Here is a 24,425-nt window from a genome sequence, read left to right as displayed (position 1 = left end):
GTCTCTCTCTGTCTGTCTCGATGTCTCTCTTTGTCTCGCTGTCTCTTACTCGCGGTCTCGCTGTCTCTTGCTGTCTCTGTCTGTCTCACTGTCTCTCGCTGTCTCTCTCTCTTTCTCACTGTTTCTCCCTCTGTCTCGCTGTCTCGCTGTCTGTCTTGCTGTCTCTCGCTGTCTTGCTGTCTCTCTTTGTCTCGCTGTCTCTCTCTGTCTCGCTGTCTCTCGCTGTCTCTGTCTGTCTCGCTGTCTCTCGCTGTCTCTCTCTCTTTCTCACTGTTTCCCCCTCTGTCTCGCTCCCTGTCTCGCTGTCTCGCTGTCTGTCTCGCTGTCTCTCACTGTCTTGCTGTCTCTCTCTGTCTCGCTGTCTCTTTCTCTTTGTCTCGCTGTCTCTCTCTGTCTCGCTGTCTCTCGCTCTGTCTCGATGTCTCTCTCGCTCTGTCTCGATGTCTCTCTCGCTCTGTCTCGATGTCTCTCTCGCTCTGTCTCGATGTCTCTCTCGCTCTGTCTCGATGTCTCTCTCGCTCTGTCTCGATGTCTCTCTCGCTCTGTCTAGCTGTCTCTCTCGCTCTGTCTAGCTGTCTCTCTCGCTCTGTCTAGCTGTCTCTCTCGCTCTGTCTCGCTGTCTGACTCGCCGTCTCTCTCTGTCTTGCTGTTTCTCTCTCTGTCTCACTGTCTCTCTCTCTGTCTCACTGTCTCTCTCTCTGTCTCGCTGTCTCTCTCTCTGATTCGCTGTCTCTCTCTCTGTCTCGCTGTTTCTCACTCTCTCGCTGTTTCTCACTCTGTCTCGCTGTCTCTCTCTGTCTGTCTCGCTGACTCTCTCTCTCTCGCTGTCTCTCTCTGTCTCGTTCTCTGTCTCGCTGTCTCTCTCTCTCTGTCTCGCTGTCTCTCTTTCTGTCTCTCTGTCTCTCTCTCTCACTGTCTCTCTCCGTCTCGCTGTCTCTCTCTTTGTCTCACTGTCTCTCTGTCTCGCTGTCTCTCTCTGTCTTGCTGTCTCTCTCTTCCTCACTGTTTCTCCCTCTGTCTCTCTGTCTCGCTCTCTTACTCGCTGTCTCTCTCTCTCTATCTCCCTGTTTCTCTTTGTCTCACTGTCTCTCTCTCTCTGTCTTGCTGTCTCTCTCTTCCTCACTGTTTCTCCCTCTGTCTCGCTGTCTCTCTCTCGATGTCTATCTGGCTCTGTCTCGATGTCTCTCTCGCTCTGTCTCGATGTCTCTCTCGCTCTGTCTCTCGATGTCTCTCTCTCTGTGTCTCGATGTCTCTCTCTCTGTGTCTCGATGTCTCTCTCTCTGTGTCTCGATGTCTCTCTCTCTGTGTCTCGCTGTCTCTCTCTGTCTGTCTCGCTGTCTCTCGCTGTCTTGCTGTCTCTCTCTCTGTCTCGCTGTCTCTTTCTCTTTGTCTCGCTGTCTCTCGCTCTGTCTCGATGTCTCTCTCGCTCTGTCTCGATGTCTCTCTCGCTCTGTCTCGATGTCTCTCTCGCTCTGTCTCGATGTCTCTCGCTCTGTCTCGATGTCTCTCTCGCTCTGTCTCGATGTCTCTCTCGCTCTGTCTCGATGTCTCTCTCGCTCTGTCTCGCTGTCTCTCTCGCTCTGTCTCGCTGTCTCTCTCGCTCTGTCTCGCTGTCTCTCTCGCTCTGTCTCGCTGTCTCTCTCTGTCTGTCTAGCTGTCTCTCTCTGTCTCGCTCTCTGACTCGCCTTCTCTCTCTGTCTCGCTGTCTCTCTCTCTGTCTCGCTGTCTCTCTCTCTGATTCGCTGTCTCTCTCTCTGATTCACTGTCTCTCTCTCTGTCTCGCTGTTTCTCACTCTGTCTGTCTCGCTGACTCTCTCTCTCTCTCTCTCTCGCTGTCTCTCTCTGTCTCGTTCTCTGTCTCGCTGTCTCTCTCTCTCTGTCTCGCTGTCTCTCTCTGTCTGTCTCGCTGTCGTTCTCTGTCTGTCTCGCTGTCTCTCTCTCTGTCTCTCTGTCTCTCTCTCTCACTGTCTCTCTCCGTCTCGCTGTCTCTCTCTTTGTCTCACTGTCTCTCTGTCTCGCTGTCTCTCTCTGTCTTGCTGTCTCTCTCTTCCTCACTGTTTCTCCCTCTGTCTCACTGTCTCTCTCTCTCTGTCTCGCTCTCTCTATCTCCCTGTTTCTCTTTGTCTCACTGTCTCTCTCTCTCTGTCTTGCTGTCTCTCTCTTCCTCACTGTTTCTCCCTCTGTCTCGCTGTCTCTCTCTGTCTCGATGTCTCTCTCGCTCTGTCTCGATGTCTCTCTCGCTCTGTCTCGATGTCTCTCTCGCTCTGTCTCGATGTCTCTCTCTCTGTTTCTCGATGTCTCTCTCTCTGTGTCTCGATGTCTCTCTCTCTGTCTCGCTGTCTCTCTCTGTCTGTCTCGCTGTCTCTCTCTTTCTTCCTCACTGTTTCTCCCTCTGTCTCGCTGTCTCTCTCTGTCTCGCTCTTTGTCTCGATGTCTCTCTGTCTCGCTGTCTCTTACTCGCTGTCTCTCTCTCCCTGTCTCGCTGTCTCTCTCTGTCTGTCTCGCTGTCTCTCGCTGTCTTGCTGTCTCTCTCACTTTCTCTTTGTCTCGCTGTCTCGCTCTGTCTCGATGTCTCTCTCTCTGTGTCTCGATGTCTCTCTCTCTGTGTCTCTCTCTCTCTGTCTCGCTGTTTCTCACTCTGTCTCCCTGTTTCTCTCTGTCTCGCTTTCTCTCTGTCTTGCTGTCTCACTTTCTCTCTCTGTCTGTCTCTCTCTGTCTGTCTCGCTGTCTATCTCTGTCTCGCTGTCTATCTCTGTCTCGCTGTCTCTCTCTCTGTCTCGCTGTCTCTCTCTCTCTGTCTCGCTGTCTCGCTTTCTCTCTCTGACTGTCACTCTCTGTCTGTCTCGCTGTCTCTCTCTGTCTGTCTCGCTGTCTGTCTCGCTGTCTCTCGCTGTCTCTCTCTGTCTGTCTCTCTCTGTCTGTCTCGCTGTCTCTCTCTGTCTGTCTTGCTGTCTCTCTCTGTCTGTCTGTCTCTCTCTCAGATTTAGCTGTCTCTCTCTCTCTCAGTTTAGCTGTCTCACTCTCTCTCGCTTTCTCTCTGTTGTTGTACTGTGTAATCTTTGGTCAGTACATTTAATTAAATACAAATAAGATTATAAAAAAGAAAAAGAAAGAATGGCTAATAAATAAACAACAGAATGTACATGATGATTGTTACACTATGTATTACTAGTAAGTTATATACAATGTAAATACTACAAGGAATTAATGGGATGTCCCTCAGACTATGGCAGTCATATACATATCTGGCAGTAATATTTGCGGTTTCTCCCTCAACCAGAATAATTCCCAGCTTTATGTTATTAGTAAATGCACAGAGGTTGGGAATTGATTGAGATTTATTTTTAAAGATGATCTTATTTGGGAGTATTTCTCACAGTAGAGGATAAAGTGCATCTCTGTCTCTACCTCCCCTGTCTTGCAGTGACCACATAGACACTCCTTTTTGGGTAGCCATGTCTTTTTATGTCTCCCTTTTTCTATAGCCAATTGGTGTTCGCCGAGCCTGTATTTGGTCAGGATCTGTCTCTGTTTTGTATCTCTCTGACAGATATTCTGCCAATTTCTATTCTCATTTGAGGGCCAAATAGCAATTTAGTTTATTCTGTGTTTTTGTTTAATTTTCCCAATTTGTCAAGTAAGAGGTTTTCATTTGTGTAACAGTGTGGTTGGATTATAGGGTTGTGTAGTGTTTTAACAGCTAACACAGGGAACTCTTTTCAGGGTTCAGCTCTTGGGTTTCCACTGCTTTGAATTGTAAGGATGTTTTGGGGCTTCATTTCAAATGGTGCCAACATTTTACTGTCCTTTTCTTTATATTTACAATTAAAGGGAATCGTCCGAGTTCCGCCCTGCATGCATTATTTGGTACTTTCTTTTGGATATTTAGGATAATTCTAGATTCGTTTTTTTTTTTTTTTCTCCCAGAGCTTATAATTGTTAATTGGTGGACCCCAAACCTTGCATCCATATAGTGCAATTGGTAACATTACAGTATTGAATTTTGTGCACCAGATTTGGATAGGAATATAACATTTTTTGAACTCTGTCTCTCTGTCATGTGTGCTTAATTAGAGTATCCATGTAATTGACATAATTAATTATATCCGTCTCAGGCAAACTGGCTGTTTTAGTGGTCATCTCCCTAGGCAGACCATACAAAGACTCTCTGAAAGAGAAAAAAACTAAGAGCGTGAGAAACAACCGTAGAAGGACCTCTCTCTGTCTCTCTCTGTCTCTCTTTCTCTATCTCTGTCTCTATCTCTCTGTCTCTCTCTCTCTCTCTGTCTGTCACGCCCTGGCCATAGAGAGGTTTTTGTTCTCTATTTTGGTTAGGCCAGGGTGTGACTAGGGTGGGCATTCTATGTTCTGTTTTCTGTCTTGTGTTTTTCGCCTGACAGAGCTGTTGCATTTTGTTCCACTTTGTTTTTGATTCAGTGTTCAGTTTTAATAAATACCATCATGAACACGTACCACGCTGCACCTTGGTCCCCTCCTTGCAACAACCGTTACACTGTCTCTCTCTGTCTCTCAATTCAATTTAACCGGCTTTATTGGCATGGGAAACATATGTTTACATTGCCAAAGTAAGTGAAATAGATCATAAACAAAAGTGAAATAAACAATAAAAAATGAACAGTAAACATTACACAAGTTCCAAAGAAATAGAGAGATTTCAAATGTCATATTATGGCTATATACCGTGTCGTAACGATGTGCAAATAGTTAAAGTACAAAAGGGAAAAGAAATAAACATATAGGGGTTGTATTTACAATGGTGTTTGTTCTTTACTGTTTGTATTTTTCTTGTGGCAACAGGTCACATATTGCTGCTGTGATGCACACTGGTATTTCACCCAGTAGATATTATGGGAGTTTATCAAAATTTGATTGATTTTTGAATTCTTTGTTGGTCTGTGTAATCTGAGGGAAATATGTGTCTCTAATATGGTCATACATTTGGCAGGGCCCGGATCTGGACCTTTTTGGAAACACCATAATTTTTGTCTTACTGAGATTTACTGTCAGGGCCCAGGTCTGGCAGAATCTGTGCAGCAGATCTAGGTGTTGCTGTAGGACCTCCTTGGTTGGGGACAGAAGCACCAGATCATCAGCAAACAGTAGACATTTGACTTCAGATTCTAGTAGGGTGAGGCCGGGTGCTGCAGACTGTTCTAGTGCCCTCGCCAATTGTTGATATATATGTTGAAGAGGGTGGGACTCAAGCTGCATCCCTGTCTCACTCCACGGCCCTGTGGAAAGAAATATGTGTGTTTTTTTGCCAATGTTAACCACACACTTGTTATTTGTGTAAATAGATTTTATAATGTTGTATGTTTTTCCCCCAACACCACTTTCCATCAATTTGTATAGCAGACCCTCATGCCAAATTGAGTCAAAAGATTTTTTGAAATAAACAAAGCATGAAAATACTTTGCCTTTGTTTTGGTTTATTTGTTTGTCAATTAGGGTGTGCAGGGAGAATACGTGGTCTGTTGTAGAGAATACGTGGTCTGTTGTAGAGAATACGTGGTCTGTTGTAGAGAATACGTGGTCTGTTGTATGGTAATTTGGTAAAAAGTCAATACGACATTTGCTCAGTACAGTGTTTTCATCGAGGAAATGTACGAGTCTGATGTTAATGATAATGCAGAGGATTTTCCTAAGGATGACGCATATCCCATGGTAGTTATTGGGGTCAAATTTATCTCCACTTTTGTGGATTGGGGTGATCAGTCCTTGGTTCCAAATATTGGGGAAGATGCCAGGGCTGTAGATGATGTAAAAAAAGTTTAAGTATAGCCACTCTGAATTTGTTGTCTGTATATTTTATAATTTCATTTAGGATAACATCAACCCCACAGGCCTTTTTGGGTTGGAGGGTTTGTATTTTGTCCTGTAGTTCATTCAATGTAATTGGAGAATCCAGTAGGTTTTGTTAGTGTTTAATAGTTGATTCTAAGATTTGTATTTGATCATGTCTATGTTTTTGCACTTTGTTCTTTGTTATGGAGCCTAAAAGATTGGAGAAGTGGTTTACCTATACATCTCCATTTTGGATAGATAATTCTTCATGTTGTTGTTTGTTTAGTGTTTTCCAATTTTCCCAGAAGTGGTTAGAGTCTATGGATTCTTCAATTACATTGAGATGATTTCTGACGTGCTGTTCCTTCTTTTTCCGTAATATATTTATGTATTGTTTTAGTGTTTCACCATAGTGAAGGCGTATGCTCAGGTTTTCTAAGTCTCTATGTTTTTGGTTGGATAGGTTTCTCAATTTCTTTCTTAGATTTGTTGCATTCTTCATCAAACCATTTGTCATTGTTGTTCATTTTCTTCTGTTTTCTATTTGAGATTTTTAGATTTGATAGGGAAGCTGAGAGGTCAAATATACTGTTAAGATTTTCTACTGCCACGTTTACACCTTCACTATTACAGTGGAACGTTTTTCCCAGGAAATTGTCTAAAAGGGATTGAATTTGTTGTTGCCTAATTGTTTTTTGATAGGTTTCCAAACTGCATTCTGTCCATCTATAGCATTTCTTAATGTTACTCAGTTCCTTTGGCTTTGATGCCTCATGATTGAGTATTGCTCTGTTCAAGTAGACTGTGATTTTGCTGTGGTCTGATAGGGGTGTCAGTGGGCTGGCTGACTGTGAACGCTCTCTCTCTTTCTGTCTGTCTGTTTCTGTCTCTCTCTCTGTCTCTGTGTGCACATTTATGCATGTGTGCATAATTAGAGTAGCTGTGTAATTCACATAATTAATGCTATCCGTCTCAGGCAAACTTGCTGTTTTAGTGTTCTCTCTCTCTGTCTGTCTGTCTCTCTCTCTTGCTATGCCTGTCTCTCTCTCTCTGTTTCTCTCTCTGTTTCTCTCTCTCTCTTTCTCTCTGTCTATCTCTCTCTGTCTGTCTGTCTCTCTCTCTGTCGATCTCTCTCTTTCTGTCTATCTCTCTCTGTCTATCTCTCTCTTTCTGTCTATCTCTATCTCTGTCTCTTTATGTCTCTCTCTCTCTCTTGCTCTCCCTGTCTCTCTCTCTTGCTCTCCCTCTCTCTCTCTCTTTGTCTCTCTCTCTCTCTGTCTATCTCTCTCTCTGTCGCTCTCTCTGTATCTTTGTCTCTCTCTCTCTCTTGCTCTCCCTCTTGCTCTCCCTGTCTCTCGCTCTTGCTCTCCCTGTCTCTCTCTGTCTCTCTCTTGCTCTCCCTGTCTCTCTCTCTCTGTCTCTCTCTGTCTCTCTCTTGCTCTCCCTGTCTCTCTCTCTCTGTCTTTCTCTCTTTCTGTCTCTCTATCTCTATCTCTTTTCTATCCGTCTCAGGAAAACTAGAGTCTGTGTGATTACACAGACCTGTGGCCCTTATCCTCCCACACATGTTTCATACATGTACATACGTTTCCCTGACTGAGTTAGATTATAGTTCTACTCTAGTTTTGATCTCAGAACCACTAGCAGTATACCCTTGTTTTAGCAGCAGGGAGCCAGCCTGTAAGCTTTGTATTAATAAGGCCAGTAGCTCAATAACTTTTGCAGTGGTCTGCTCATAAAACTTCAGTCATCAAGTCATAGTATTTCCATGGGAAACATTTTCAATTTGATCGTCATTTATTTATTTTACGTGAGAAGATTAAAGCATCCACATCAAGCCATTTTTCAAAGGGCTTTCTGAGTGCTAGAAGTCAAGAAGCTATAGCACAATGGAAAATGGAGTCTTCATCTCATTACACAAGGTCACTGTTTGTTTGTGTTAGAGGCAGTGTTTGTGTGTTGAATTTGAGTTTGTGTGTGTTAACTCCAAATTGTAGAGCTAATTAAGTCAATCCTCTTCAAAGTACATCTAGCTGGACGGGAACAACATGCTTATGTTCTGTGTACACCCATCAGTGCTTCTGTGTTTTCTCCACTGAAAACATTGGTGTTCTGGGAAAGCTCATTTGTGTGATTAGAATGATTTGCTTGCTGTCAGTGGGTATTATGGAGAACATTTGTCATTAGGAGAAAGAGAGAAGGGGAGGGAGAGAGAGATAAAGCGAGAGAGTTCTCAAAAATAAATATTCCTATTAAAATCTGGTGCAAAATACTAAATAGTGTAATTTTACCAATTGCACTATATGGAAGGGAGGTTTGGGGCCCTAATAAAGTGGCTCATCATCTCTCATTAACCTTCAGTTTGACATTGTTCTTGCCATGCCTTGGAGATTGGATCATAGAGAGCGTCCATTATGATGTCTGTCTCCCAGAAGACAATATCCTCCAGTATCTCTCCATCTTCAACTCATCTCCCTGTCTCACTTTCTCTCTCTCTCTTCTAAAAACAGAGTTTCCATTCATTCATTGTATTCATTCAGGTGGGGGGAGTGGTTGGCTCTGTATCTCAGGACTTCATGTCCTCAGTACACCTTAGAGTCTCGGTGGGTCAGGACGTTGGGGAGATGTTGGGCTGATGTCACCGACCAACAAAAGCCACCGTACAGAGCAGGCTCTGTGACTCCTCCCTAAGCCCCTCTAAAGACTGAAGGGTTTATTCACGTCTCCAGATGCTTTTCATATCAGCCATTAAGATGGACACCATTTAGCTTTTTTCTCTCAATTTTTGTTGCTTAGAATGTCTTGTTTGTTTTGTTATCATGTCTTTTCCCTTCCCTTTTCTCTTACGTAGTTAAACGCTGCAATTATCTGCTCGGATAACACCAGAGAATTCGATAGAGTCCATTTTCCGTTAGTAAGTCCCGCTGCCTCCCCTCGCTTTAGTGGGAAAGAGGAGTATTTGGGGCCACTGTCGTCACCACCAGAAAAAAAAAAGTCAAGTCACACTGGTTCTCCAATTTTTTATTTTTACTGCTACGTATTTCACACTATTCGTCACATGGAACCGGTTGAGCAACTTAAAGTTCCTCCATAAATGTGCCACTGTGTTCTTTAATCCAATATAATCTCACATCGTTTTTATAGTCTTTTTTTGAGGAGTTATGTAATAAAAACAAGCTGCATTACATCACTCACTTTGTGCGGACAGGTTCCTTTTGCTGAAAACCTTGTGATCAACTCCGCTCACCCTCTGTGCTCTGTGTTAAATGATTTCGTGTGTGTGTGTGTGTGTGTGTGTGTGTGTGTGTGTGTGTGTGTGTGTGTGTGTGTGTGTGTGTGATAAATGAGGACCAGTCTTCCCATTTCGTTTCTCGTTGCCGTCATCTTGTTGTTTCCGCCTCGTACATTTTACACGGAGGAGGTTTACCTTGCTTTTCCGCTCAGTAACTCCAGACCTTGACCCTACAGGCCTTGTTTAATCTGTGGAGACCATGGAGGCGACAGACTGTGAAATAGTGGTATTTTCCTCTGTCGGGGAGTCTTATCACCTCAATGAAATGTGTTATCTCCTCCGCTAGACTTGCTTGTTCTGTTCATGAAGCTTCAAAGGGGAGAATGACTCAATCGTTTCTTGTGGTAATACCTCTCCTTGAAGCGTTTATCCTCTTTCCACCCACACCATGTTTCCCATCCTTTCACAGAAAAGACCTGTGGTCTAGTGATGTGGCCGTGTCTGTATACGCGTGTGGTTCTGTGTGTGACATTGGCTTTATAGTATGTGAATGTGTTTGTTCATGCATATTGTTCAGTAGGACACAGCCCTGTTGGTTGTTTCTCTCACCCTACCTGAACTCCCTGCGCTGTGTCTGGTGATAGTTACCTCATAAACCTAAAGAGCATATTGGCCATGCATCACCTCTAAGCATTAACACACAGCATTACAGGAAGTATCCCATTTACCTGTGTGACCCAGTCATTGTGTTCACCGCCACGCAGGCTAAGGCTACTATGTAGTGAGTATCTGACTGCTGCTTGGTATTCATGCTCACGCTACGTTAGTTATTAGCTAACAGCCCCATAGGAAGTCTCTCTCTATTTGTATCCGGTCACGACAGCTACTGTATGGACACCTGCTATACCCATCACTATCCTCTAGATGGTTTTGTACATTTTGTATTATGTCAATGAACATTTGTGTCTAAACCAAATTAACATGAGCTATGAGCTGACTGCCCTTTAGGAAACCACATGGTAGTTAGTACTCAGTGCTCTGCACCCACACAGACCTGCGTGCTCTCGATGGGTTTGGACATTATGTATCATGACCTGAGTGTTTGTGTACAAAACCATTAGCTAACAGGTTAGCACCACAATACTCTTACACACACCACCACTCTCTCACCACATTTGAACTTTCGTTCTAACTGGCCGTAGAACTCAGAGAGAAACCAAACAGTGAACGGTTTGGGACAGAGTCGAACCCTCCTCTTTGTGTCTGTGTTGGTGCGTGCGTTTGTTCCTGTTTGTTTGTGTGCATAGCCATGCTCAGTTATGTCTGAACTCTGACGATGGCCCACAGAGAATATCTCTGACGGGAACACCCTGTTTTTTAACCTTGTGCCCCTGGGCAGGGTGTCCAGGCAACTGTTACCAATGACATCACAACCTATAGTTACTGATAACAACGAAACCTTTAACTCCATTTAGATATTTATAATATATATATTTCATATTTAAAGGTATTCTCTCCAGGAGATCTACCAATGTGAATAGAGGATGTACATGTACTGTGTTTCTGAAGCATAGAGACATACTTATAAAGTATTCCATCCATCATAGTGGTGTAGGGCAGGCTAGGGAAAAATATCCACATTGTCCCTCACTCCTCACTCCCGTATCACCCTGGCTCCTTCAGGACAGAGTAGGTGAGCGGAGTTGAGTGGTCGGCTATCCCGCTCATCGCTCATGGAGCAGTGCACCGCTTCAGCACTCCACGTCCTTTCCATCCGCTCCACTAAAAACCGCTCTGCGCTCACAGAAAAAAACTGCCTCTCCAAATTCGCTCCATTCATTAAAATCACAATTTAACCAACACCCATCTATTTTTGTGACTACCTGGACCTCCCATTTGTTTTTGAAGTATTGAAACCAAACCATATACAAGCATTTCGCTACACCCGCAATAACATCTGCTAAACACGTGTATGTGAGCAATACATTTGATTTGATATGATTTGAATGAAAAGTATTTTAATAAACATGAAAAGGTGAATGTAAGAAGCGCTCATCATTTCAAATAGGCCACATGTCATATTAAACAGCATATTAACACTCTGAATAGGCTACATGTCATATTAAACAGCATATTAACACTCTGAATAGGCTACATGTCATATTAAACAGCATATTAACACTCTGAACAGTCTACATGTAGTATTAAACAGCATATTAACACTCTGAATAGTATACATGTCATATTAAACACCATATTAACACTCTGAATAGTCTACATGTAGTATTAAACATCATATTAACACTCTGAATAGGATACATGTCATATTAAACAGCATATTAACACTCTGAATAGTCTACATGTCATATTAAACAGCATATTAACACTCTGAATAGTCTACATGTCATATTAAACAGCATATGAACACTCTGAAAAGTCTACATGTCATATTAAACAGCATCTAAACACTCTGAATAGTCTACATGTCATATTAAACAGCATATTAACACTCTAAATAGGTCAGGCGCCAGACAGGGAGACTAAGAAGGAACAAAAAGGATTATTTAGGCTATATTATTTCAATTATTTCAAGGCTATAGCTACAAAGAAATAAATTGTGAAGCATTTGCAAATGTGACACACTAGGCTTGTAGGGAGTCAGGGACATTAAGCGCTCAGCATTTAAACAACATTTCGTTGTATTAAATAATTATAGTCTATAAATTGCCTATATAGGCTGTGAGTTACTTAAGCAATAAGGCACGAGGAGGTGTGGTATACGGCCAATATTCCACAGCTAAGAACTGTTCCATAGCATGATGCAACGCAGAGTGCCTGGATACAGCCCTTAGCCGTGGTATATTGGCCTTATACCACATACACCAGAGTTGCCTTATTAATATTATTAACAGGTTACCAATGTAATTAGAGCAGTAAAAATAAATGTTTTGTCATACCCGTGGTATACGGTCTGATATGCTACGGCTGTCAGCCAATCAGCATTCAGAGTTCGAACCACCCAGTTTATAGTTAGAATTAAATGAAAAATGCCTTTTTGGGCTCAGTTTTCAGTGCCTTTGAATTCATTTTTAGAAACCCAAGTTTCGACAGAGTGTGTGGCTCATTCCATGGTGCCTGGAGAGCAGGCCAGCAGCAGATAATATTTTGTTGTGGACACTACATCACCACACTCCCTCTCTTGCTCTTGGTACTCATCTTTGTAAGTCACATTGATTTTGCACCTGTGTGTTTCTTTCTGAAAATATTTAGGGAACTCAATGACAGTAGCTAAAGCAAGGGGTTATAGCAGCACCCAAGTAGACTACAAATGCATGCTGGTCCGGGCATGCCCTGAGCTCGTGAAGTGAGCTCTACTGGAGCAAAATTGGAGCGGGCACGAAGGCCGGAGCTCCAGCCTTTGGGAATCTCGCTCCTCACTCCAGTCAAATTGGGAACGCTCCACTCCCTGCTCTGCTCCAACTCCGCTCTGCTCACATACTCTGCTTCAGGGGTCCTTCTGCCTGCATCAGTCCTCTCCTCTCCCAAATGATGGAGTGATTGACGTCGGTGACATATCTAACCGTTCCTCTTTTCCCCTTTCCTTCTTTCTCCTCACAGGGAATTAAGCCGGACAGCTTCTTCAAAGTAAAAGTCCCTGAGTTGAAAGAGATCATAGAGGGATGCATCCGCATAAATACAGACCAGAGGTAGAGTAATCAGATAGGAATTCTCTTTACTCACCTTACCTCAGACATCCGCTTTCAGTCTGGCACTGCGGTGGTGTGGTATCAAATGTTGGATAGATTGTAGTTTGAAGTGTGTGTGTGTGTGTGTGTGTGTGTGTGTGTGTGTGTGTGTGTGTGTGTGTGTGTGTGTGTGTGTGTGTGTGTATTCTTAATGTGTGCAAACATTAGACAGACAGTTTTGTTCCCCCTAGACAAAGGATATTATCCCTGTCAGGCTAGTTTGTCCAGACTCTTTGTCGCTCTCTCCAACATTAATCTAAGGGCACTGACATTGAAACAAAATAAATTGTATCAGTCTCAGCCAACAACTGTGTAAATGCCCTGACGAAAACAGTTTTATGATTAAATTAGCTTTTCTAATTTCTCATTCTCTTTCAAAGCATTGATTGAATGATGTTGTGAGCTAAAAATAACAGTGAGAAACGACTTCAGACATACATAATTCAAATGTTGCCACATTACTATGGCGAGGGAACTGGGTGACACACACATCGACCATCGTTAATGGTGTCAGGTTTCAGGCCCCTGGGGTTCCAATGAGATGATACCTGACCTTCTGTTAAATAGGGGCACATTACATTACACACCTATCCATCTCTCTCCTTTGGCTGTGTGTCAATAGTCTAAAGTGGCACAGAGTCTGACTCACCACATCCACCCACCTATAGTAAAATACTGTTGTTTTTATGTTTAGTTAATGACAATAAAAAGAACAGACTGAGAAAATACAGTAATATTCAATTCAATGGATTATAAAACTAAGAAAACAGTGGCCTCTCCAGGTACACCATCCAAGACCTGCTGGAACACACCTTCTTCAAGGAGAACAATGGCGTCCATGTTGAGCTGGCGGAGGAGGACGACATGGTGAAGTCTGGCCTGAAGCTGTGGCTGCGTATGGACGACACCAAGAAGCTGCATGGGAAGTACAAGGACAACAACGCCATCGAGTTCCTGTTTGAACTCTACAAGGATGTACCCGAGGAGGTGGCCCAGGAGATGGTGGGTTGTTGATGGATTTCCGGACCCTTTTCACATTTTGTGGATCTCAAGTGTCAAGTTCACTGATTGCTCTCACCCTCCCCCACTTCCTCTCCCTAATCTTCTACCTCACCACCCCCTTTCCTTCCCTCTCCCTCTCCCTCCCTCCCCTCCCCCTAGGTGGTGCTGGGCTTCGTCTGTGAGGCAGACTACAAGTTGGTGGCCAAAGCAATCCGGGACCGCGCCACCGCCATCAAGCGGCAGCGGGAGAAGCAGCGCCGGATGGCCGAGGAGGCCTTGCGCCAACAACAGGAAACTGTCATTGAGGAAAAACCAGAGTCGGCCCCCGAACCAGAACCGCCCACCCCCAAACCTCAAATAGCCTTTCCCATCAAACCGCCCAACCCCGCCCCTGTCTCGGCACCCCCTGACCAGACTCCGCCGAGGCCGGTGATGTCCGTGGCTAACGGCTCGGCGGATTCGGGGATAAACGCCAGCTTCACAGCAGAGACGGAGGAGCAGGAGGCAGACCAGCGGCTGCACTACAACATCAGACACGCCAGCTACTCCTCTGCCACGTGTGAGGATACACTCACTATACCAGTGGTTCTCAAACCTCTCCTTTGGGGACCCTTGGACGTGAACTAGCTCAACGATTAATCTATTCAAGGGCTTGATGATTCGTTAACAAGTTGAATCAGGTGTGCTAGCTCTGGAGTGGCTGGGGGTCCCGAGGAGAGGTTTGAGAACCTCTGCACTATAGTGCAATCACATGGTCATATACAGCAGAGACATTTATCCTAAACTCGTGTCGCTTCGTAGCTGAGCTCCTGAAACTACACATTTGCCCACAGACAGCATGTACAGTCGAGGCTTCTCATGTCTAGGCAACATGCAAAGTGCATTGGCCTGGCCTATACGTATGACGCAGATAGATAAGTATGGTCCACAAGTTTACTGTAAACAAGATATAGAACACAGATACCCTATTCACACAACCTTCAAGATATATAACACAGATACCCTATTCACACAACCTTCAAGATATATAACACAGATACCCTATTCACACAACCTTCAAGATTAGTACCTGAGGCACATACTCGCTGATATGAGGTTTAGCCAAAACATGCTACAAACATTCATTGCTGACATGCTCATGCCCTGGATTCGGAATTACAGTATCACAGCTGCACTGTGTGTGTATGTGTGTGCATGGGCCCACGTGTTTCCTTATATCTGTACAGCTAAAGGGGTATCAGTGGAGGGTGTATTGGAAACTGTTGGCTCAACAGACTTTGCCTAGTGCACGTGCTACATAGCCCTGTGTAGATCCCATGTGTTTTTTATATATCTCTTAAGTAGGCTAATCTTTTGCAGTTGTGCCTCTGTCCATTTGTTGTGGTTACCCTCGAGCCCTGCTAATCCATGTAGCCGTCCCTCACGGTGCCTGTTAGTGGAGCCCAAAAAGGACCCCTCCCTCAGGACGTTAGGATTTTATTTTCATGAACAAATAACAAGAAACATTGAGTATACATTATTTCCAGACAAGACGTATCTTTTACAGTATATGTTAACACATTCAGGGGTACATGACATAAAGAAGAGATTGATAACATGTTAAATTAAATCAAATGTATTTATATAGCCCTTCTTACATCAGCTGATATCTCAAAGTGCTGTACAGAAACCCAGCCTAAAACCCCAAACAGCAAGCAATGCAGGTGTAGAAACACAGTTAATGCCTGTCTGTCTCTTCCCTCCCACTTCCCTTCCTTTAACCATGATGTCGCCATGGCAGCCGACTGCGAGATGGACGGCTACCTGAGCTCCTCTGGCTTCCAGGATCCTGGGGATTCCCCTCTCCAGCCTCCTGTTAACTCCTCCCCTTCCTCCATCACTCCTGTTCCGTTGCCCCTGGAGATCCCTCGCATCGAGGCCCTGGCCATCAAGGCTCCTCCCCCTGACGCTCCACCAATCCCGGCTCTCCGCTTCCCCTCGGTAGGTAGCCTGTATGAAGGTCTTGAGGTTTATATTTCTATGGATGTAGAGCTCAACAGTCAAAATATTAATTATCATGACTTCTTATAACTGTTATATTTAAGCAATAAGGCCCGAGGGGGTGTGGTATATGGCCAATATACCACGGCTAAGGGCTGCTGGACACAGCCCTTAGCCGTAGGATATTGGCCATATATCACAAACCACCAAGGTGCCTTATTGCTATTATAAACTGGTTACCAATGTAATTAGTGCAGTAAAAATAAATGTTTTGTCATACCCATGGTATACGGTCTGATATACCATGGTTGTCAGCCAATCAGCATTGACGGCTCGAACCAGCCAGTTTATAAAATGTGTTATATCCAGTTAGGACTCTTACACAACACCTTACCAGGAAAGTTTCTGGGCCCTACTAGTTTTATAGCGGGGATATGTGTTTATGATTAGAGTGATGAGTGGATAAGCCATTAATACCCAGAATAGCCATGAGTGTGTAATTTTAGCACCCTACCTCAACAGACTATTCTGACCCTCTGTCCCTCCCCCAGAGTATCGCTGTGTCCAACACTATCATGCCCCAGTCAGGAAACGCCAGTGGTTTCTCTTCTCCTGTTGACAGGTAACCCAAACACATGTAGAACCCCTCTTCCATGATGGGGGTGTTGTTCAGGGTATAAAGAAAGGCAAAGGCCTGCACCACACACCTTATGGCCAGTATCTAAGTATAATGTGATGTGTGTATGGCAGTGTTGCATTCAAGACAACAAAGGCCCAACAAAGGAACAAATTTCAAATGTACTATAGAAGTATACAACCACTATACAAGCACTTTGCTGCTTTTAACTAGTTAATAAAGGTTAAATAAAATAATTAAATAAATAAAACTAGAATGGACTTCTTCCCTGTCTAATGGGTGGGTATCCGTGCAGTTAACACACAATTCCGGTAGTATCCATTAAAGCAGGACAGGTGTGTGTGAACTTGAAGGCGATCTTTTATTGAGCCTGTGTGTGGTTCTCTATCCCCATGGGAAATAGCCAGCAAGTCTGACATGGCGAACAACACTTTGATGAATGATGCCACGTGAATGTCTGTTGAAAGTGCTCCGTTGGAGTGTGCTTCCCTTTCTCCTGTGTGACTCACCTAACACACATACACACTCTTTCTCTCTCCCCCCATCCTCCCCCTGCCCTCGTCCCCCAATCACCCCATTTCCTGTGTGCAATTAGAGCGAGAGTGGAGCGAGAGGTATCAGAGCACTTCCTTCCCTTCAGGTGCCTTTCTGACTGTAATCCATAATGGTCTCGGGGGAGAAGGTCAATGGTCTTAATAGGCTTTTCCTTCTGGGAGCTGGGTGGGATGGAAATAACCTTTTAATAGGAGTTAGAAGACTTTCAGTGGTTTGTTTGGCCATACACTACAGCCTCATTAATAACCAGTTCGTTATTAGTTGTGTAGAATAAATAAGACTAGAAGTAGACATTAGTAGTAGTAGTAGTAGTAGTTGTTGTTGTTGTTGTTGTTGTACTTTCAGTAGTAGTAGTTGTATTGGTACTTCAAGTGCGAGTAGTTAACATTTTTGTAGTGGTGGTAGTAGTGTAGGTGTTCTTATAGCAATAGTTAGTATTATCAATAACAAAAGGACACAGGGTTACATCTCCTGGTCAGTTGTCATAACCCACTTCCTGATTATCCCACAGCTATGCCTCTGATGTGACATCAGGCTTGAGTGATGGCAATGAGGGCCTATCAGAAAAGAGTGCCAACAAACGTACCGGTACCAAGCTCTTCAGGAGTAGAGCCCGCTCACGCTTACGAATCACTGGGGTATGGAATGTCTGTCTGTCTGTTTCTCTGTCTCTCTGTCTGTCTGTCAGTTAGCAGTTGTAATGAATTAATCACATACAAAGAGGATTGCAATCCAAGTCATCCTTGGTCTTGTCAAGTGGCTACATGTTCTGAGTGGATAAACACTTGTTTTTGTCCTGTCCTTCCAGTTGTCTGACAAGGTGGACCGTGTGGTGGAGTGTCAGCTCCAGACTCACAACAGTAAGATGGTGACCTTTAAGTTTGATCTGGACGGAGACAACCCGGAGGACATTGCTGCTGTCATGGTGAGTGTGCTGTGTGTGTGTGCGTGCATGCGCGTATCTTCAACTCAACTAATTCTTATCCACTGAGCCACTGTAATCTCATCCAGTGTTACAAAACATCGGCGTTTTTCAAGCAGAACCTTAACTTCCCAGAGAACACAGAAGAACACTGTGCTTGCTCCTTGAGAATATAACATCTAATTATCCAATCAATGAAATAGTGTAAGAAAGTGAAACTGACCATGGATTCCAGCAAGATCTCTCACAGTTTTGGAAAGAATGCTGTTTGGCCTTAGCCCTGGGAAAGCATGGTTAATGGTTTTGATTGAATATGCCCCAGTCATAGGGGAACATTTCTCTAGTTCTTAAAACTTCATAGCAGTTGCTCACATCATGGAGTTGATGGGATTAAAACAAGCTGAAAATGACTGCAGAGAACAATTTTGCATTGGTGCACTGCAAAAAGTGAAATCTAAACAAGCCAAAATATCTTATATTGAGTGATAATTCATAACAAGCGAAATTAAACATCATTGGCAGATTGCTTATTTTAACCTATAAAAGGCTTAATACAAGTAATTTATCTTATTTCAAGATATTTTCCAATATATTTTACCTTAAAATGAAATAGTAAAACATATCTTGAAAAATGTATTGAAATGAGATAAATTACTTGTATTATACCTTTTTTAGGTTCCGTAAGCAAATTTAACTGCCAAAATAATGGAAATACTTCCAATGAGGGATACAAAGTATACTAAAAGTAGGTGCTTCCACACAGGTGTGGGTCCTGAGTTAATTAATCAATTAACATCATGCTTAAGGTCATGTACAAAAATGCTGGGCAGGCCATTATTTTGGCTACCATGGATATGCCCCATAGGATGACAATGCCACCATCCACAGGGCACGAGTGGTCACTGAATGGTTTGATGAGCATGAAAACACTGTTAACCATATGCCATGGCTGCCTCAGTCACCAGATCTCAACCCAATTGAACACTTACGGTGCCTGAGACTGTTTTCCACTACCATCAACAAAACACCAAATTATGAAATTTCTTATGGCAGAATGGTGGCCCAACAACCTATTAAGACACTTTATGTTGATGTTCCACTTTATTTTGGCAGTTACCTGTACAATGTACTTGGCATTTCAAGACCTGCAAAGCTAGTTTCAAAACTAGTGTGTATGAAAGCTATCGACTCACTGCTCCAGTAGCCATCTGCCTAAGTGGTAGCCCTGACACATGACTATAGACCCCTGTTTCAGGACTAGCTAAGTGGGTGTCTGTTATGAAATCCTGACAACAACAAGCGAAGATGATTGTTTACTCACGTTCAAAATCTTCCTCTCTTTCTTCCCTAACTTTGTCCATCTGTGTCCTTGTTTGTCTCAATCGTCAAATCTGTCAAATCTAACTGTTCCTTCACTCATATCTGTTTTATTGATTGAATGATTAATTTACTGATTGATTGACTGATTGATTTAACTCCCTCAGGTCCACAATGAGTTCATCCTTCCCTCTGAGCAGGAGGGCTTCATCTACCGCATGCGTGACATCATCAAGCGTGCAGAGGCCCTGATGAGGAGGGGCGAGCCCCTGAGTCTGGGGGATGCTGCCCACCAGCTCTACCCCTACCTCAGCGAAGTGGGCACCCTGTCCGCCTCGCAGGTCAGTGCCATAGACATATACATCATTGGTCAGTGCCACCATGCCAGATTTTTACATTTTTTATTTCACCTTTATTTAACCAGGTAGGCCAGTTGAGAACAAGTTCTTATTTACAACTGCGACCTGGCCAAGATAAAGCAAAGTAGTGCGACACAAAAAACAACACAGAGTTGCACATGGAATAAACAAACATACAATCAATAGCACAATAGAAAAAGTCTATATACAGTGTGTGCAAATGGCGTGAGGAGGTAAGGCAATAAATAAGCCATAGTAGCGAAGTAATGACAATTTAGCAAATTAACACTGGAGTGATAGATGTGCGTATGATGATGTGCAAGTAGAAATACTGTTAATACAGCAGCGGTTAACCACTGCTGCTGCCCATTGTTGGCATGGTCCACACGTGCATACAGCTGTACACAGACCAAATACAACACAATACAGTGTGTTAAAAACCTGTACTATTACCACCAGTAGAATCTGCTTATCAATCATTCGTGAAGCATCTATGTAGGGTTTATGAAAACTTAAGCCTTAAAAGTCTTATTTTTTAGTTACAAAACCAATAGTTACAAAATAGTTACAAAACCAACCATCTATTGTCACGCCCTGACCATAGAGAGCCCTCTCTATGGTGTTTAGGTCAGAGCGTGACTAGGGGGGTGTTCTAGTCATTGATTTTCTATGTGGCTGGGTTGTATGGTTCCCAATTAGAGGCAGCTGATAATCGTTGCCTCTAATTTGGGATCATATTTAGGAAGCCCTTTCTCCCACCTGCTTTGTGGGATATTGTTTTGTTGAGTGCTGATGTGCGCTCTGTTACTTCACGGTCGTTGTTTGTTTATTGTTTTCTTTAAGTTTCACTAATAAAAGATGTGGAACTCGAATCACGCTGCGCCTTGGTCCGTCTATCCCAACAACCGTGACAGTGTATCCCACCAACGCAGGACCAAGCAGCGTGTTATGGAGGTTAACCTCTATGGGCTAGGTGGGACGCCTGCGTCCCCCCCGTGGTGCACTCCATCAACAGCAGGTGCATTTCAAGAGCGGCAAATTTGAATCCAAATAAATGTCAAAATTCAAATTTTTCAAACATACAACTATTTTACACCCTTTGAAAGATAAACATCTCCTTAATCTAACCACGTTTTACGATTTCAAAAAGGTTTTACGGCGAAAGCATAAATTTAGAGTATGTTAGGACAGTACATTTACAAGAGTTGTGTGTAATGTTTTGTCAATTCAAAGACAGGGTCACCAAAACCATAAAACCAGCTAAAATGATGCACTAACCTTTTACAATCTCCATCAGATGACACTCCTAGGACATTATGTTAGACAATGCATGCATTTTTAGTTCTATCAAGTTCATATTTATATCCAAAAACAGCGTTTTACTATGGCATTGATGTTGAGGAAATCGTTTCCTCCAATAACCGGCAGTCAAGTCAGCATCACAAATTAAATAATTAAAATTAGAAAACATTGGTAAAATATTATATTGTCATTTAAAGAATTATAGATTTACATCTCTTGAACGCAATCAACTTGCCAGATTTAAAAATAACCTTACTGGGAAATCACACTTTGCAATAATCTGAGCACTGCGCCCAGAAAAATACGCGTTGCGATACAGACTAGACGTCATGTTGGGGAGATCTAAAATCAAAAATACTATGTAAATAATCCATTACCTTTGATTCTCTTCATCAGATGTCACTTCCAGGTATCACAGGTCCATAACGAATGTAGTTTTGTTCAAAAAAGCTCATCATTTATGTCCAAAAATCTCCGTCTTGTTAGCACATGATTTAAGCCCGCCGGACTTCACTTCATGAACGAGGGGAGAAAATATATTTACGTTCGTTCAAACATGTCAAACGTTGTATAGCATAAATCATTAGGGCCTTTTTTAACCAGAACATGAATAATATTCAAGGTGGACGAATGCATACTCTTTTATAACGTATTGGAACGAGGGTACCCAACATGAACTCGTGCGCCAGGTGTCTAATGGGCCATCATCGTTCCATGGCTCTTGTTCGGTCAGATCTCCCTCCAGAAGACTCAAAACACTTTGTAAAGGCTGGTGACATCTAGTGGAAGCAATAGGAAGTGCCAAAATATTCCTCAGCCCCTGTGTTTTTCAATGGCATAGGTTTAAAGGTAATACAACACATCAGGTATCCACTTCCTGTCAGAAAATGTCTCAGGGTTTTGCCTGCCAAATGAGTTCTGTTATACTCACAGACACCATTCAAACAGTTTTAGAAACTTTAGAGTGTTTTCTATCCATATATAATAAGTATATGCATATTCTAGTTACTGGGTAGGATTAGTAACCAGATTAAATCGGGTACATTTTTTTTATCCAGCCGTGCAAATACTGCCCCCTAGCCCTAACAGGTTAAGGAGTTTTGGACATGGGAGGAAATCATGTCCGGATGTGAGACCCTTCCTTGGAAGGAGACACCAAGGAAGGTGGAAGGACAGCGACGACGCCGGGGACCGTGGCCACGGAAACCCCAAGATTTGTTTTAGGGGGGTGGGCACGAGGGGTGGTCGGCGGAGCAGTGGAGAGTGGAAGAGCGGGTCATCAGTCCAGTGCCATCTGTGCCAGCTCCCCGTACTCACCCTGAAGAGCCAGAGACCGTCAGGGAGGCGATGTAGAAGTTGGGAGAGAGAGAGATGTTGGTCAAGTGTGTTCTGCTCAACATTCGACCTGAAGAGCCTGTCAGCAGTCTGGTGAAGTCTGTGCCGGCTTCACGCATCTGGCCTCCAGTGCGCCTCCCCAGGCTGGTACGTCCTGTGCCAGCTCCCCGCACTCGCCCTGAAGTGCGTGTCACCAGTCCGGTGCCACCTGTGCCGGCTCCACGCACCAGGCCTCCAGTGCGCCTCCCCAGTCCCGCTCCTAGGCCGGAGCCTTTCTCGGCGCCGGTGCCCTGTCCAGACACGGTGTCCAGTCCCGCTCCATGGCAGGAGCCTTCCACTGCGCCGGTGCCCAGTCCAGGCACGGCATCCAGTCCCGCTCCAAGGCCGGCGCCTCCCTCTGCGCCGGTGCCCAGTCCAGGCACGGTGTCCAGTCCCGCTCCATGGCAGGAGTCTTCCTCTGTGCCGATGCCCAGTCCAGGCACGGCGTCCAACCCAGCTCCATGGCCGGAGCCTTCCTCGGCGCCGGTGCCCAGTCCGGGCGCGGCGTCCAACCCAGCTCCATGGCCGGATCCGTGGTCGGGGCGGGGGCTACGACCCGCACCGGAGCCGACAGTAGTCACCCCTCCTACTCTCGATTCTCTATGGTGTTTAGGTCAGAGCGTGACTAGGGGGGTGTTCTAGTCATTGATTTTCTATGTGGCTGGGTTGTATGGTTCCCAATTAGAGGCAGCTGATAATCGTTGCCTCTAATTTGGGATCATATTTAGGAAGCCCTTTCTCCCACCTGCTTTGTGGGATATTGTTTTGTTGAGTGCTGATGTGCGCTCTGTTACTTCACGGTCGTTGTTTGTTTATTGTTTTCTTTAAGTTTCACTAATAAAAGATGTGGAACTCGAATCATGCTGGGCCTTAGTCTATACTGAACAAAACTATAAACGCAACATGCAACAATTTCTAAGAGTTTGGCTTCATATAAGGAAATCAGTCACTAGAAATACATTCATTAGGACCTAATCAACTGATTTCACATGACTGGGCAGGGGTGCAGCCATGGATGGGCCTGGGAGGGTATAGGGCCACCCACTTGGGAGCCAGTCCCTGCCAATCAGAATGACTTTTTCCCAACAAAGGGCTTTGTTAAAGACAGAAATACTCCTCAGCACCCCCCTCCCCCTCTTCAGATGATCCCGCAGGTGAAGAAGCCGGATGTGGTGGTCCTGGGCTGGCGTGGTTACTTGTGGTCTGTGGTTGTGAGGCCGATTGGATGCACAGGCAAATTCTCAAAACAACGTTGGAGGCGGCTTATGGTAGAGAAATGAACATGACATTCTCTGTTGGACATTCCAGCAGTCAGCATGCCAACTGCACGCTCCCTCAAAACTTGAGACATCTGTGGCATTGTGTTGTGTGACCAAACTGCACATTTTAGAGTGGCCTTTTAATGTCCCCAGCACAAGGTGCACCTGTGTAATGATCATGCTGTTTAATCAGCTTATTGATACGCCACATCAGTCAGGTGGATGAATTATCTTGGCAAAGGAAAAATGCTCACTAACAGGGAAATTAACAAATTTGTGCACAACATTTTAGAGAACTAAGCTTTTTGTGCATATGGAACATTTCTGGGATCTTTTATTTCAGCTCATGAAACATGGGACCAACACTTTACATGTTGCATTTATATTTTTGTTCAGTGTATATAAGTGGTGCACACCTCCAGTCCTTGAGGGCCACAGTCCTGATTTTCGTCTTGAATTTAACTATGGGATTGATTTCTACCTGCGAAAGGAGATATTTGCACTCTCCAGCTAATCAGTAACATCAATCAACTGCCTGGTGAAAAATCTAATCAGCACGACTGGAGAACTCAAAGACCAGAGATATGCACCCCTGAGACAGATGGTTGGTTTTGTCTGTTGTTGTTTTGTAAGTTGTGCACTTGTTGGTCCCACTTACAATGAACAACAACTTTAATGCCCTGGGTTATTTGCCCCTGATCTTTAGAACAACTTAACAACAAAAGCAAGTGCATGGCAATCCTCTGCAGCAAGACAGCATATGCCATGGAGTGATTTTAACGGTTGATTGGTTGACTTGCTTTGTGATTGTATTTCAGCCGAACTTACACGCGCATGGACTGGAACGGACACATTCCTCTTCGTCTTTGCCCGGTAAGGAAGATTCCCTGTGTGCGTGTGCAATATATGTATAGATGTATGTTTCTATAGTGCCT

General features: G+C 44.0%; 1 protein-coding gene across 1 annotated transcript in view; it reads left to right on the top strand.

Moving 5' to 3' along the window:
* The window catches only part of LOC106601258 (serine/threonine-protein kinase WNK4), an 81,096-nt gene that overhangs the window by 46,940 nt on the left and 9,731 nt on the right, over positions 1-24,425 (top strand). Inside the window, exons 5-14 of the mRNA XM_045716059.1 lie at positions 12,656-12,744; positions 13,566-13,785; positions 13,945-14,344; positions 15,401-15,765; positions 16,317-16,387; positions 16,998-17,042; positions 17,469-17,595; positions 17,766-17,882; positions 19,364-19,537; positions 24,309-24,363. Coding sequence (XP_045572015.1) covers positions 12,656-12,744; positions 13,566-13,785; positions 13,945-14,344; positions 15,401-15,765; positions 16,317-16,387; positions 16,998-17,042; positions 17,469-17,595; positions 17,766-17,882; positions 19,364-19,537; positions 24,309-24,363 — 1,663 coding nt within the window. The remainder of the gene's footprint in view (positions 1-12,655; positions 12,745-13,565; positions 13,786-13,944; positions 14,345-15,400; positions 15,766-16,316; positions 16,388-16,997; positions 17,043-17,468; positions 17,596-17,765; positions 17,883-19,363; positions 19,538-24,308; positions 24,364-24,425) is intronic.

This window comes from Salmo salar, chromosome ssa03, assembly GCF_905237065.1.
Source record: "Salmo salar chromosome ssa03, Ssal_v3.1, whole genome shotgun sequence".
Taxonomy (NCBI): Eukaryota; Metazoa; Chordata; class Actinopteri; order Salmoniformes; family Salmonidae; genus Salmo; species Salmo salar.
This window is presented reverse-complemented; position numbering and strand designations above follow the sequence as displayed.